The following is a 16,902-nucleotide window of genomic DNA, read 5'->3' on the forward strand; positions in this document are numbered from 1 at the left end:
GGAAGAGTGATCTTCAGCTGACCTTACTATCCACTGCAGGGTCTTGCGATCCAAGATGGTGCAATTTCCGAACCAGGCAGTGATGCAGCTGCACAGGATGCTCTCAATACAACCCCTGTAGAATGTGATGAGGTTGGTGGGGTGGGAGATGGACTTTCCTCAGCCTTCGCAGAAAGTAGAGATGCTGCTGGGCTTTCTTTGATATGGAGCTGGTGTTGAGGGACCAGGTGAGATACTCCGCCAGGTGAACACCAAGAAATTCGGTGCTGTTATGATTGCTATTTTATTATGGATTTATTGAGTATGTTTGTGAGAAAATGTATCTCAGGATTGTATATAGTGACTTATATGTACTTTGATAATAAATTTACTTTGAAATTTGAACAGTTGGAGCTAGCATGACAATCGTCCAATCTGTTTTAAGTTAACTGTTCATGACCTCAGTATCCTATTCAGATTGAGCTGAGCTTTTGCTCTCATGATCTCTCCAATGCAAAACCCTTCTACTTCCATCTCAGCTATATCATTTGTTCCTATTACTATCTCAGCTTTTCTTCTGATCAGATCATATCAATTAATTTGTTACTGACTGTGCCAGCCCACTTCAGCTGAATTTACTTCTTTCACCTTTGCTAAACTCAGTGAAAACTCCTATTCATCCATCACACTTTTGCTAGCTGACCTATGTTGGCTCCTGGCCTAACAGTGTCATTAGTTTTAAAACTTCTTTTTCATTTTCAAATCTTGCCCAAGGTTTTGCTCACTTTGGATTTTTCTAATCTCTAGCCATATAACATTGTAGAATTGTGCATTTGTTCTCTTTTTACTAGTTCTTTCATCTTGAAGTGTCCATAAACACAACTCTGCCTGTAAAATACTGTCTCTTTGCCCTCCTCCTTGCTCTTGATCCAAGTGTTGGTGCCATTATTATACCACTTTTCTTGTTTGGATTAATGTCTTTTGACTTGCTACTCTCTTGTGGTGGACTTAAATATTTCCTATTTTAAAGGCACTATATAACTGCAATTTGATGGTTGGGATTTGAAGAAAATTTGTACCATTATTTCCATCAATGTTGTATTACCAGAAGATGTTTGCTTTGAGGGCAGAATCCTCTTGAAGCAATTGAAAATCAAGACAGAACTGCTGATGCTAGAATTAAAGCAGAAAATGCTGGAGATATTCAGCAATTTAGGAGACATTTACAGCGAAAAAAAGCAAGTTACTTATTATTGTCAATGATCGTTCTTTAGAATTGGAAAATGAGAAAACATGCTTTGCAGAGAAAAAAGAGGATTGAAATGCAGAGAGGATAATGTCTGTCCTTTGGATGAGACCAAAATTGTTCATGATTTGCAATACTTCTTGAGTTGTTCAGCTATTAGAGAAATGAGAACAAAAGAGAGGGTGAAAAAGCACAGCGTACTGGGAATGTGAAATGTAGAACCATGCAGTTAGAAATCTGAAACAAAATGATATTCTGAAAGTAGACAGTAGAGCAGGCAGCATCTGTGGAGAGAAGAAATTGAATTAATGTTCACAATCAGAATCTGTAGAAAAGTGCGAATATCTTCGGTGACATACCAATTCTCCTCAACTCCAAATGAAATATAGCCGCTGTCATGCCTTGTTTGTAATTGCATCAATATATTGGGGCTAGGATAGTTTCTCAGAGATGTTGACACCCAGGAACTTGAATCTGCTCACTCTTTCCTTGACTTCTTCCTTCTAAAGTTTACAGTCAATTCCTTGGTCTTATTGAAGTTGAGTGCAAGATTGTTGCTGCAAAACCACTCAACTAGCTGATCTATCTCTCTCTTGTATTCTTCCTTTTCATCATCTGAAGTTCTGCCAACAATTGTTTTGGCATCTGTAAATTTTTATATGGCATTTGAGCTGTGCCTAGCACACAATCATAGGTATAGGGAGAATAGAGCAATCGGCTAAGCATCATTCTTTGAGGTGTGCCAATGTTAATTGTCAATGAGGAGGAGATGTTATGGTTATTTCTGATCCTCACAGACTGTGGTCTCCCAGTGAGGATGTCAATGATACAGTTGAAAAGGGAATTGCAAAAGCCCAGATTTTGGAGCTTGTTGAGAACTGAGTTATAGGTGGATTTGCATCAGAACGGGACAGTATTGATACAAACAGAAAAGGCTAATGATCTGAAATTTTGAATTCACCATTAAGCCTGAGGGTGGAATGCGGATATGGCCTGGTAGTGTTCCTTGAGCTTCCACTGGATTCAGTTGGAACAATATGGAAGGTCAAAGGAACAGAGGAAGTGAGATGGAAAGTTAAAATGATAGGTGACTGGAAGCTCAAAGTCACCCTCTTGGGGTAATATGTTGGCTCCTGTGAAATGGTATCATGCTGGAAACACATTTCTCCAAATTGTTTTCAGCTATCCATTACTTTTATATCTAGTATGAATAGAAAGCCGAACACCCCCAGTTTAGTTTTCAATATATGTTCCCAGCTAGTATGACTCTGTATCAAGAATGAGAGTAATATAAGATTACCATATTGCTGTGGTGTAGGATTGCTATATTGTTTTTTTATGTTGTTTAGAGAACTACTTAACATAAGGTAATCAGAAAATGCAAAATTAATGAGCAGAGAAAAGCATCTGGTCTGTCAAATCTGCTGTGTATTTATAGCCTTAGCACCTTGATTAAACCAATCTTCTCTCCATTTCCCTTCTGCTCTCAACAATCCTTACCCCAGCTCAATCAAGTTAGTCTACACTGAAAACATCCATGTATTTTGTGTTTCATCCTTTCTTTAAACGGCTATCCTTTCTTGACTTTTGTAGTGTAGTAACACTCAGCAGCTCAAGAGGTATCTGTGAAAAGCAAAAACCATAGTAAATATTTCAGGTTAGATGAAGGGTCTGTCCTGAGACATTCTCTTTCTTTCCAGGGTAACAATTATCTGAACTACTGATCAGGAGACTTGGTTTTGAATCCCACTAATGGGATATTAACATGCTAGTATAAGAAAATGTGGTGATAGCAATATTAGATTGTCATTAAAGCCCATCTGGTCCACTTATGTCCTTAAGGGCAAGAAATCTGCCGTTGTTACCTGCTCGGGTCTTCACGTGACTCCACATCCGCACAAATGCAGTTGATTCTTATCTGCTCAATAGTCCCTCAAGCCATGGGTAATTAGCGATATTTTCCAATTTTCCATTATCAACATTCTCCCTATCACTATGATTTTTTTTTCATTCTGATGCCTTCCAACTGCAGGCACCACCTTCCACGCAGTGTGTGCACAAACTGGAAAATCCATGTACTACAGGAACACAACATCATAGCTGCATTCAGTTCAGCATGAGTTGTTACAAAAATCAAATTATTGAGCTCATGGTCATTACAAAGGCTGGCAGGGAACTAGAAAATATAGATTGATGCAGCAGTATGTGACCTTTTGGAGTCAAGGTTAGGTTAATCCTTTTTCAGTGCTTTAGAGAAAATAGATATATTTAGCTTACTTATTTGTAGCTTACTTACCCTTAATAAATGCTCATTACCAATACATCATCTTCCACATATTCCTTCATTTTAATTAGCATGAAAATAAAAGTTTTAATAACAGTTTATACACTGAAATATACTAGGATGAGGATTATCCAATGTTACATCCAAAAGACAATATTCTCTTAAATTTGGAAATAAAATTGACAAATTGCATTTATTTTTAAATTACCTTTTGACATAGTCATCTGGGATATTCATCCGTATTCTGTCACTCATTATCTGAGTATAAAACGCACAGTCTCAGGAATAGCATTTAAAGCAAGTGGCAAATGCATTGACCATCTAATACCAATGCTAATTAATGTTGGTAAACAGAAAGCACTGTCCTCTTAATGGGCAACTCTGGCTAAAAATCTTCTTTGAATTTCACCCATCACACTTTTCAAGACACGGCCTCGATATCATTGGAGCTGTTGCCAGCAGAAGTGATGAATCTATGTCGCAAAGCCATATATTCTTTGTATTTGATGTATCTGAACATATATCCGCCTATGGCATTTTGAACAAAATTAAACCGAGATCTTTTCATGATATTTTGTGTTTAACCTTGAAGCACAATATTTAATTATTATCATGTGTGCAAAAGCTTTTTTTTTGTGTTGTTCCACCATTGATTCTCAACATTTGATTGCTCTGTATATCACACAATCTCCTCCAGGGATCATGTTGGCTGTAGGCTTTAACATAACTGCTTGCAGCATTGCAGTGGGGGATGGATTAAAGTGAGGTGAGATGATGTCAGTTTTTTCTTCTCTTGAGCTTCATGCAGTGTCCCAGGCTGGTAACTGCCCAAACTTATTCAGCTGACACAACTGAATTGATATGGCAGGGAGCCTTTGGCTTCATGCTTTCTAACCATCTGGCGAGGAATGAAGACCCAAGGTCCTTTGGCTACAAGCCTGGCATTTCATTCCCACATTTACAGTGTGTTCTTTCATGTGAACTTTAAAAAGCAGAATCAAATAACTATTGGATTCATTACAAAGCTTAATTTGGTTAGCAATGAATAAGCTAAGAACTCACAATCTATTTTGTTTTCAATAGGATTTATTGGATTCACAAAGTATCTTGAATTTAATGTGACAGCATGAGTAATATTCAAATTTGTATTTGCTTTTGGTGTTACTAAATTGCATTTATTTTAGTTTTGCCTCTAAATTCTAGCAGTTTTTTGGGGTTCAAGAGAGAAAGTTGTCTGATTTATTTATTTGGGACCAGCTTTTGAAAGATTGTATTGCTTTCTTAGATAACAGCTTTATCAAATGGCACTTGAAAATAGTTAAGAAGACATGTATGTTAGCAGTTATATAAATAATGCTGAAAATGAATAAATTAATTTAATGATTAATTTTATCCTTCTGATTCATAGATCCAGAGACACAGCGAAAAAGGACGGTTCAGAATATTGTAGATCTTCGGCAAAACTTGGAAGACACGATGTCGAGTTTAAGGGGATCACAGATAACCCATAGGTACTGAATAAATTGATTTTTGGTAATCAGAATAAAATAGTTTTTCCTATTTGCAGCATTTTCATCAAGTTTGAAAAAACGTATAAATTGGTAGTCTATGACCAGATGGTTCCAACTAAGTTTTTGCCAGAAACATAATGTAATGATGCGCTTTCCTTCAGACATTTCAACCACCAACTCATGCATAGCTCTGTATTCTTCAAAAATTCCACTTGGGAAGCAACATTTATTTGATGAGAGAAGCATCAACCTGCTTTATTTTGCTTTCTGCTGAATGATGACTACAGCATGGCTGTGGTTTGTTCTTATCCTAATATCATGGTGTGTACAGATGTAATCATGATCATAAATTAATTATCTTACCTGATTCTGACTGAGATTGAATAGGTTAAAATTCCCCAGTACTCAAGTAAATCTCTTCATGTGCATGACAATTATTAAGCCATTTGCAATCTGTGTAGTTTCAGTGTCCTACTTCATGCAACATCCAGTACTTTCTTTTTTTTTTCCCTCAAATGGTATTTTTTACAACTAGACATGTTGAATATTTTCAAATGGATGTGAATTGTGTTTGTGTTGTAATACATATCCATGTAGGAGATGTTCTGCTTCTGTCTTTTTAAAAATTCATTTACGGGTTGTGGGCCTTGCCAGCTAAGCCCATTCTTTTATTGCCCATTCTTAACTGCCTTTGAGAAGGTGGTGATGAGCTGCCTTCTTGAACTGCTGCGGTCCCTGAGATGTAGGTACACCCACAGTGTTGTTAGGGAGGGACTTCCATGATTTTGAACCAGCGACAATGAAGGAACGGCAATATGTTTCCAAGTCAGGATGGTGAGTGACTTGGAGGGGTCTTCTAAATGATGGTGTTCCCAGGTATCTGCTGTTCTCGTCCCTCTAGATGGTGGTGGTCGCGGGTCTGGAAGGTGCTGCCTTAGGAACTGCTGTGTGTTCTTGCAGTGCATCTTATAGGTTGTGCACATTGCTGCAACTGTTCGTCAGTGGTGGAGGCATTGGATTTGACCTGTGCAGAGATGGTTGGTGTCTGGTTTATTAGAGATGGAACTTTAGGAAGCTTTAGGAATAATCTGCCTGTTCTTTAAAATATTAACTGATTATTTGGAAATTATTTGGTCATTCATCAGTAGTTTCTGAATAATCAGATAATTTTTCATTATTCATTGATTGATAATATCAGACTAATAAGTTAATGGTTAAGAAGAGATTGTAAACTAATATGGTTAGTAATATGGGCTGTTGAAATAGAGCAACTTCTGATCAGCATAAAGTTAATACCTGCATGACAGAAAGTGAGGACAATAGTAGAGGCAAAAATGGATTTGTGTTATTTAATATTCATTTATTTAAATTACTGAATAGTCAGATTTAATGCAGCACATTGCAATTTGCATTTCCAAATTTTCATTAAAATAATTTAAAAAAATATTAGTTCAGATTACTAATAGATTCCAGGATATTTTAACCTGTTATATTTTGACTATAGTCGGTTTGTACTGGATAAGAGTGTACCCAAATGTGAGCGGCACCATGTTAAAAACTGATGATTTTTGTTTTCTCAGCAAATTGGTTCACAGCTGTAGCAAGTGGAACATGTTGCATCAACCTTAGTGGTTCAAGGCAGGGATACATTGGGTGAATGAAGGATAGGGTCCATTTTGTAGTGCAGGAATTATTATGAAGCCAGTTTGTGGAGCTACAGTGAGAGTAGGTAAGTACTCCCAGTCCTACTTCCAGGGTTTGACATCTTTAGCTAATCCCAACCTTCCTGACAGACAGATGTTCCAGGTGACATTTATGTTTAACTTCATTCACTCTTGCACAGAAAAAGTCAAAAGCAAATCTAAAGGACTTATACATTACCACTTGCTACCTGGAGATACATTTTTTGCAGGCATTTACAGGAAAAAATGAAATACAGTAGAATTTTATGAAAAAATGATGTGTAAACAAAGTCTGACAAAGAACAATTGTGCAAAAGACACTGTATAAATAAAAAATATGCTGAGAACATGAATTCTAAAGAGTCCTTGAATGTAAGTCCATAGGTCATAGTTCAGAGTAGTGGTGAATGATGTTATTCACCCCACTTCGGGTGCCTGATAGTTGTAGGGTAATAGCTGATCCTGAAACTGGTGGTGTGAAACACACGGCTTCTTTTCCCCCTGCTCTAGTTGGAGCAGCAAGAAGAATGCATTGCCCGGATGGCAAGGGGGCTTTGCTGATGCATGCTCTCATGGCGGCACTCTATGCAAGTGTACTAAATGATGGGGAGGGCTTTGCCTGTGATGGACTGGGTTGTATGCACCACTTCCTGTAGCCTTTTCCATTCCTGGGCGTTGGTGTTTCCATATCAGGTTGTGATTCAAACATTTAGAATACTATTCAATGTAGTGCATCTATAGAAAAATAATGACATTGTAATACTTTATATAAGAGCTGTAGTACATGTGCACCAGTACAGTTCTCCGCCTTGAAGAGGAGTCTCAGCCTGAAACGACAATCTATTCAGTTCCGTAGACGCTGCCTATCCTGCTGAGTTCCTCCAGCACTTTCCATGTATTGCTTTTGATTCCAGCACCTGCAGACTTTTTCATGTTTTCTAGTAATGTCTGCCTGCTGCACACTGAGGAAGACCAAAGGCTCTGATGCAATATCTAGATCATATTAGGCTTCAGAAGTTCAGCATTTTGAGAGCAGGGCTCATAACTCCGTTGGGAAGAGATGGAATTTGCAGGTGAAATTATTGCAGAGAGCCGTTAGAGCCCTGACTATGGCTCACAGGCAAATCAAGGGATCAGAGTGTGTGCCAGATGCTTAATAGTTGACTGCATCTGCCAACTACTTTCACAAAAGTAGAAAGTGCTTGAAGCAGTCATGCAGCATCTGTGGAAAGATTTTTTTTCTCCTTTTATTTTTAGTTTACTTCCTTTGAAACAGGGCAATGTTGCTTGTATTCTGCTTATTGTAAACCAACTACAAAAGCTGTTTTTTTTTAAATAGTGAGAAACTTCATATTCTGGCATTGAAGATAATTGTGATCAGGTTGGTCTCTACTTATGGATAAACAAATTCCAAAGGTGATTGAGAAATTCTATTTGTTTCAAAATAATATTTGAAGTAATACAGGAAGGAAAAGTATTCCTCAGTTTTGCTTGCATTTTGTTATAAACTGGAATTGGAAAAACTGGATACTGGCCATCAGTGGCGGTGTTTGCTTCATGAATAACTCATCATGGCAGTCTGACTCCCTTGACCTGAAACATCTGGCTGTCATGTGATGTCTATTCTGTCTGCTGAGGGAGTTCTCTGTCGTTGTCATGGTAGTGTTGTGCATTCTGCCCCTGCCAAACGTCAAGTTGGCATTGGAGGAGCTGAACATTGTGATTAATAGCTATGAGGCAGTGCATCCTGATATCTTCCCAGTCATCATGGAGGACTTCAATCAGGCCAGTTTGAAGAAGACTCTGACAATCTACCACCAACATGTCATCTGCAGAACCAGAGGAGCCAACACACTCGATTACTGTTACATGTCCATTAAGAACACTTCCTGTGTCCCTCACTTTAGCAAGGCCGCTCACCGGGCTGTAATTTACTCTTGACATACGGGCAGACTGAGGACCTCAGCAACAGTAGTGAGGACCACTATGGTCAAGGGAGGCAGAAGAGTGCTTTCAGGACTGCTTTGAATCAGCGGACTGGACTACATTCAGGGCTTCATCACCGACTTCATCAAGATCTGCGTGGTTGAGTGTGTGCCTTTGAGATCATACCGAGTTTTCCAAAACCAGAAGCCCTGCATGAACCATATTTGCATTCGGCTGAGGGCGAGATCTGTGGCATTCAAGACCTGTGATCCAGAGCCTATCAAGAAGTCCAGGAATTCCACTGCGAGAGCGAAAGGTCAACTCGGTATGAAGTTGGAGATGGAATCAGATGCAGCTGTGGCAGGCTTTGCATGCTATTGCTTCCTATACAATGAAATCTAACAGGATAAATGGCTGTGATGAACCAGTCCCTGATAAGCTCAATGCTTTTTACTCACAGTTTGAAAGAGAGATCAACATTAAACCTGTGTGAATTCCCAACCCTCTGTTCCCTGACTTGGAGGGCAATGTCAGAACATCCTTCATGAAGGTGAACCCACATAAGGCTTTAGGCCCCCATGGTGTATCTGGCAGGGCACTGAAAACCTGCGTCAGCCAGCTGGCTGGAGTATTCAAAAGCGTCTTCAACCTCTCATTACTGTGGTCTGGGTTTCCCACCTGCTTCAAAAAGGCAGCAAATATTCCAGTGCCCAAGAAGAGCAGGGTGAGCTGCCTCAGTGACTATCACCTGGCAGCACTCACATCTACCCTGATGAAGTGCTTTAATAGGTTGGTCATGGCTAGAATTAACACTTGCCTGAACAAGGCCCCCCCCCCCACCCCCGCAATTCACTTACTGCCACAGCAGTTCTACAATGGACATAAACTCAGTGACTCTCCACTTAGCTTTGGAGCACTTGGACAACAGCAAAAAACTTGGGTTTGGCATTCAATATCATCTTCTCTTCGGTATCACTCCAAGTTTTTAAATCTGGACCTATGTACCTCCCTCTGCAATTGTACCTTTGACTTCCTCATTGAGAGACCAGTTAGTGCAGATTGATAATAACATTTCATCCCCTCCCAACAGTCAACTCAACGCGAGAATGTGTGCTTAGTTCACTGCTCTACTCTCTCGACACTCATGGCTGTGTAGCTAGTAACAGTTCAAATGCCATGTACAAATTATCAACGACAGCTGGATCTCAAATGGCAACAGGAAGGTGTACAGGAGTGAGATAGATCAACTGATAAAGTGTTGTTGCAACAACCTCACACTCAATGTCAGAATTGATTGGAAGGGGATGTCAGGGAAACCCACAGGTCCTCATTGAGGGGTCACCAGTGGAAAAGGTGAACATCTTCCAACTCCTTGGCATCAACACCTCGAAGGATCTATGTTGGGTCCAGCACATTGATGCAATTGTGGAGAGGGCCTACTAGTGACCTGGTGAGTTGGAGTTAGAGGAGATGTGGTACGTCACCAGAGACTTGCAGATTTCTACAGATGTACAGTGGAGAGCGTTCGGACTGGGTGCATCACAGCCTGGTGTGGAGGCTCCACTGCACAGGATCGAAAGAGGTTGCAGAGGGTTATAAAATCAGTCAATTCTATCACAGGCACAAACCTCCCTGCCGTCGAAGATAACTTCAAGAGGTACTGCCTCAAGAAGATGTCATCAATCTTTGAGAACCTTCACCATCCAGGACATGCCCTCTTTTTGTTAATACCATCGGGTTGGAGGTAAAGAGGCAAAAGAACTACACTCAGTGTTTTAGGAAAAGTTTCACTTCCTCCACCATCAGATTTCTGATTAGTCCATTATTATTCTTCTGTAGTATTTATTTTTGTAACATTTTTCTTTCTTGCCCTGTACTGCTGCTACAAACGGACAAATTTCACAACAGTGATGTCAGTGATGATAAACCTGATTTGCATTCATGTTGGCAAGTGCTGGCCCTGGTTTGATGTAAACACAAAGGGTTGACTGTTGTACAAAAGGCCATGTGCATGCAACCTCACGTTAAACCCTTCTTCCACTGCTGAGAAGTGATTGGTAGGGAACTAAGTGTGGCACAGTGTGAGGAGATGATTGGCTGAGAAGATCAGGTGGTTGAAGCTTGAACACTGGGTGGGAAATCGTTAGTGTGTCAGCATGTGTGGGGAGTATGGGAAAGGTTAGAGGGAGTAGGGAACGGATTCTGGGAATGCTGAGAGCTTTCTGTGGATTGGAGTGGTCTGAGTGGCTGGGAAGATGATCATGCAGACGGGTGCTGAGGTGACTGAGTGCAGAGTGAAGATGTCATCAGAGTGTAGAGCAGAAGTTCAAAGAGGATATTGCAGAAATAAAATGTCAGGTGTACTGAGACAGAATTGTTAGGCATAGGTCAGCAATTGAGGGGAGTGATGACATAGGCATGGAGTGGAGCCTGACGATGAGAAGATAACATTGGCCTTCTCAGGCTGTCCAGAACAGCCTAGGTGGGGGTGAGTACTTTTAAGGAAGTAGCTTTAATTCCGTGGTTAGAAAGCACGGCCATGTGCAAAGCAGCTGTCAATCATGGTTAAATAGCACTTGGGTGATGTCAGCCCTGTGTTGTATGCTGGCCACTGTCACTGTGATTGCCTTGTGGTCTCCATACACCAAATACCATTATATCACACAAAAGAAAGTGGAGGCCTCTCTGGCTGTAAATGTTACAGTGCAAAGCAACAGCTGCAAAAGAGTTTGGTGATACTGCTGAATTAGTTTACCCTTTACTGATGACCCAGTCTTCAGAAAGTATGCAATGAGACCGCACCTGGAGCATCATGTGCTGCTCTGGTCTCAGCAATAAATACAGTAACAAGCACAAAACAATGGAATGGTATGTTTTGTGCAAATGAAAGTAATGCTAAAAGGATAATAACAGGAGGGAAAATGAAGGGTTTGAGGACAGGGAAGTAATAATGGGATGGGGAAGAGGTGAATGGTTTGGATGCTTGATAGCAGTGGGCAAGATGGTAGAATGAAATACAGTCTGAATTCTGTAACAAAAAGAAACTAAGGATGATGGTTGAGATGAAGCCATTCACTCCAACCAGTGCATTCATAGTTAGATCAGGTTAGGTATGTGCCTATGCCGCTGTGGTCAAGGGGTTGGGCAGAGTTTACTCACTTTTAGTGGTGAATTGAACAGACTGTAAACTATTTGAATAGTATTTGTTGCTGACCAATGTCAACTCTGCAGTCAGCTGTTACGTATTTCATGACCAACTGTCTCTGCCTGGGGAAGAGAGGAGCTAAGAAGATCACTAGAACACTTTCAGGAATGTGAGGCTAAACCAAGTCATAACTCTGTGTAATGTAAGACATGCACTGAATCTAGTATTTTGGTAACCACTGTGCCAGATTAATTTTGCAGTGTTTCACCGGGAAGCTAGATATTTCCTTCAGATGGTTTTGAAAGGCAGTACACTTAATGTCTGAATTAGATTAGGCATATCGTTCAATGACTACCAGCAGGGCCATTTTTGCAGGCTTTCACTGTCAGATCGTTAGGCTTTGGCTTAGGAATCCATTTACTTACCTTCCGAGTGGCACTCCTGTCAATCTGCTGCACTCCTCATTGCCCAAGCAGAAAGTTTCTGCCCTCCTGTTGATGGATTCTTGGTAGTTCAGGAGGTGCTGAATAGGCTCAAAGGACCAGGACTAGGCGAGTTGTTTACCATCTTTAAATCCAGTTTGTCTTCCCTGTATTCGGACAATCCTTATGAGGACGTCTCGAAGTCACATTAGTTCCTTGGGGATTTATTTCCACTTTTCGACATCAGTTTTTATACTGAGTTGTTTTGTACTTGAGAAGGTCCCAAACGCATCAAGACCTTGAACTCTCCTGATATTGTGGCTTTCATACTAGTGACCCAACTCAAGGTTTTATTTTCTTTATATTATATAAGACTTTCCAGGCATGTAGAAGACATCTGAAGATTGATGTCATCACTATAATTATGTACTAAAAGTTAATTACAATTAGAATTGTGCCATTGGGAGAGAGTGAGAGATCCAGGTAATGCAGAGGGATCTAAAGATCTACGGGGAGTGTATACTCTGTCAACGAGAAAGACAAGATCTCATTATCATAGCAGTTGAGCCAAGGGGTGGGGAGGAGGCAAGGCTATGCATGTAGGATTGGCCACAAATATTCATATATATTGTCCTGTTAAGGCCCACCCCCAGCAGTGTGCAGACAATAAAGAAACTGCATTGGGGGATAAGGATGAATCATGGTACTACTTAGTTCAATGATAAACAAAAGAACCAATTAGTCAGTTGCTGTAGTGTGGGGACTGATGTGACTTATTTGGGATATTATAACATCCTGACCACCTATTGATGTGGCAGTAGAAGTGTTGCGGCAGTAGCTATACATGACATGCTTGAACTGAATGGTCAGGCAGAGTTTTAAAAAGTGCTCGAGCACAATAAGGGTCTTTTGTTCATTTGAAGGTTAGAAGTGCCCTTGCTCGTTTGTGGTACCCCATACTATTGATGAGTTTAGAACATTGCATACATTTGCTGAGACAGACTACATATCTCAGGAAAAGGGAGTAAGCCATGTATTAGGGAAATAGTTCTGAGCTGCTGACCTGAAAGTGTTTCAGAAGTTCATTTGGTAAGGTGGTAGGCATTAATTGATTGATATAACAGATCACTTAAGATGAGAGAAAGAGTCTTCTGAGTCCTTCATGTGGGTAAATAAACTGGGAACATGGAGGCTGTCATATTTTGCAAAGTGGAGATTGGGGATGTTATGTTTGGTTTTGAGGGTTGGGATTAGGAAACTTGGCATGCAGAGATCCAGAAGGCCTGTCCTGAAGACATTGTGATTGGGATCTAGGATACATTTTGATAAAGAAATTGTGGCGATTAAGCTGGTCCTTTAGGAAAGGAGCTATGAAATCTCAGCATGGTATTTTAGAGAATGAGTTATGGAGTCTGGGCTTGGTGTTTCGTAAAAAGTTTGGGGAGGCCACGCTTGGCATTCTACAAAGAGATCACAGAATCTGGGCTTACTGTTCTGGAGGGTGGATTGGGGAATCTGGTTTGGGAATTTTAGTCGGAGGAATCAGGGAGATTGGACATGGAATTTGGAGTGTGAATCACAAAGTCCAAGGTTAGCATTTTAGGGAGACATTCATGGAGATTGTGTGTGATGTTTTGGAATGTAGTCAGATGACGAAGCTGAGTGTTGAGGGTAAAGAATGGAATCAAAGGAAAACATGTAAATATGGAGGATGGTGACAAAAAGGAGAAGATATATTGCTGTCCTGTGGAGCATACTGAGGGAGAATACGAGATGCTTGACTTTTGCACAGTGCTGTATATGTCAACGTGGAGCAGAGAGCGAGCTTGTAAATCTGGCAGGAGCAAAGGATGTTGGGAGTGGCAAGGGTGGATCACCACGGGAGTGGTGTGGGGCAAGAGGCAACAAAGGATTGCGGAGTGCCGGGGCAAGGGGACGGTGTGGGTGCAGACACACCCGGCTCTGAGACACTATTCAAGGTCATCTGATTCCAAACAATTGGTTTATTTATCATTATAGAATGTCTCTCTGGTGCTCTGTATTTTGTCCCTTCTCCCTACCCCTTTTCCCAACCATGTTTTCCCTCTCCCTGCCACTTTCCCACTTTCAGTCCACTTTAGACCCCTTAATCAGAAAGATTTATCATCACTCACCTATGTCATGAAATTTGTTTTTTTTGCAGCAGTAGTACAGTGCAATATATAAAATCATAGCTTTGCGCTAAAGTCTTAGGCACCCTAGCTATATATATGTGCCTAAGACTTTGCACAATCCTGTAGGAGGGCATTTAACTTACTAGGTGGCTTCCCTGTTTCCAGCTGTTTTTTTAAAGATTGGATCCTTGGGAGTGACTGGCCATAGGAGCCTAGAACAATGTATTCTGAGTTTCTTTGTAGTACCCCAAATGCAGTGTTACATTGAAGTAATGTTAAGAGTAGCAGGAGTGTACAAATCATGTCAGGGTTGCAAAGGTGACTCAAAAGTGAAATAAATTGTCCTCATCTACTGACTGTCATGGTTTGACCTGGAAATAGCCTCAAACATGATATACTCAAGGTTAAATTAACTTCTATTCACATAGTTCTTGGAAAAAAAAATGCTATCTGATTTAATTTCTCAATCCTCTGTCTAAATAATCAATGTTGTCATTATTTCAATGGTATTTTCTCTCGTTAATGTTCTCATAGGAGCAAAGGAATTATATGGTTTTTTTTGGAACAGTACAATTTTGTCACAGTGCAGATTGACAGTATTAAGGACCCTTAGGTTTTGTGGAAATAACTACTTTAATTCTGTTAATCTAATGAATTTAAAATTGAAGAACATTCTTAAAAAGTTCACTTTGAGAAATAAGTGTGGGAAGTTATGCAGAATTTCAGTGAATTGGCTTGAATTACCATTAATGGTAAAAATAAAATCACTGAAGCTAAAGACCTGATTACCACCAAACGCACAGAGTGATGACAATCAGCACTCAAAATTACTGCTAGGATCTTCATATTGGTAAGCCATTATCATATCTATGGTAGCTGAATATGGCTTCATATCACATTATTTGAATAAACAGTTCATGGCATTCCAGCTTTTAAATATAGCTAAAATTAGTGCTAGCATTTCTTTAACACTACACTTAACTTTTCTATAATCATATCAAATTGAAGTTAAGATTTTGCTATACTCAATATTTTGAGAAAAAAATAGGGAACAGTCCAAAAAATCATCTAGGGAGCCTAACCCTGTGGAGTCCTCACTTAATATCGGACAAGTAGGTGAAAGATTTTCCATTTACAGGGGGTCTCTTATATCACACTTCACTGCATTATCTACATTGGTACTGTATTACTTGTCAATGGTTGAGACTTGTTTTGTAGAAAGTAGGCAGCTGTGGTTCGATTGTTTTGTTTTCTTCACGGGTGGGAAATTCTCTATGTTGTCATATCAAATAACTCCAACTAATAAAACTCATCATGTGGTTGACATGTTAGTGCATAAACCACAGCTGGAAGCCTTAACGGGGCTTTCTTTGTTTCTGCTCCCAGTGAGTTTTGCGTTTCTTAACACTGCACCTTCCTTCAATCCTCACTTTCTTTCCTTTCCTTGCAGTTCTTTAGATTCAGCCTTTGACAGTGACCTGACTGCTGAAGTAAATTCCAGAAGCCGCTGCACGAGTTCGTCCAACCGGTCTTCACCATTGTCCTGGCGCTATGGCCAAGCGAGCCCCCGTCTCCAGGCAGGAGACGCACCTTCTGTAGGCAGTGGCTGCCAGCCTGGAGGGAATTCTGGCTGGTTCGTTCGCGGAGACTCCTCCCATTACTCACACACCATGCCCATGCGGAGCTCCAGTAAGTCATGTAACATCTCACGCTTAGACTTGGATTCTTTGGATACTGATGATGTGGACCTGAAGTCCATCAGTGCAGACATGTCTGGCTATATGAGTGACAGTGACCTGCTGGGGAAGACGATGAATGATGACGACATTACAACTGGGTAAGTTGGAATTTCATTCTCATAGCTTCCCAAATGGGATCAACTTTCAACTGTTTCAAAAATTCTTCCTGCATTATTTTTAGTAAATGCTTACCACATGTTAAAATTATACTGATTGCTAAATTACATGAAAGTGATGTGTGTACCATTTGGGTCCTAATTTTAGAAGTCATGTTTAAATTGCTCAGTGTCTAGCAGTGATTGGCTGATAGCAAAAAGAACTAGAAACACCATGGATGCTGAAATACTCAGTAAGTCAGATAGCGTTTGTAGAGAGAGAACTAGAGTTAATTTTCAACTTTTCAGAATCCAGCATAGGCAGTGTGATCAGTTTAGAATCAAGAAAATTTAATTTGGTGAATTGCACTTTTAAATAAGCAACTATGTTGAAATTCATTTCCTTCTCACTGTTCTTTTTAACACGATGTAACTGAAAACAGATCTTTTTGTTCCAGACAAAAATGTGATAATAACCGTATCTGGGTGGTTTTGTGTCATTCTGCTAGTTCAACTGTGCACTTGCTGGTAGATGTCATGCTTGTGACCCTGAGTGGAAATTGCTTCAGGGCTTGACATGGTGATGATGTCCCTTTGCAAACGTTCCTTGCAGCAAACTGGAGGAATGAGCACCAAGCACACCAGCTGAAAGGCAAGCTGACTTTTAGTAGAGGGCCTGTGATCACTGGCATCCTGTTCCATACATCTAGTGCACACTGT

General features: G+C 40.2%; 1 protein-coding gene across 1 annotated transcript in view; it reads left to right on the forward strand.

Moving 5' to 3' along the window:
* LOC132381196 (neuron navigator 1-like) overlaps positions 1-16,902 on the forward strand; it is a 752,075-nt gene that overhangs the window by 310,185 nt on the left and 424,988 nt on the right. The window contains exons 7-8 of the mRNA XM_059950487.1: positions 4,918-5,020; positions 15,799-16,185. Coding sequence (XP_059806470.1) covers positions 4,918-5,020; positions 15,799-16,185 — 490 coding nt within the window. The remainder of the gene's footprint in view (positions 1-4,917; positions 5,021-15,798; positions 16,186-16,902) is intronic.

The sequence above is a fragment of the Hypanus sabinus genome, chromosome 25, assembly GCF_030144855.1.
Source record: "Hypanus sabinus isolate sHypSab1 chromosome 25, sHypSab1.hap1, whole genome shotgun sequence".
In the NCBI taxonomy this organism is placed as follows: Eukaryota; Metazoa; Chordata; class Chondrichthyes; order Myliobatiformes; family Dasyatidae; genus Hypanus; species Hypanus sabinus.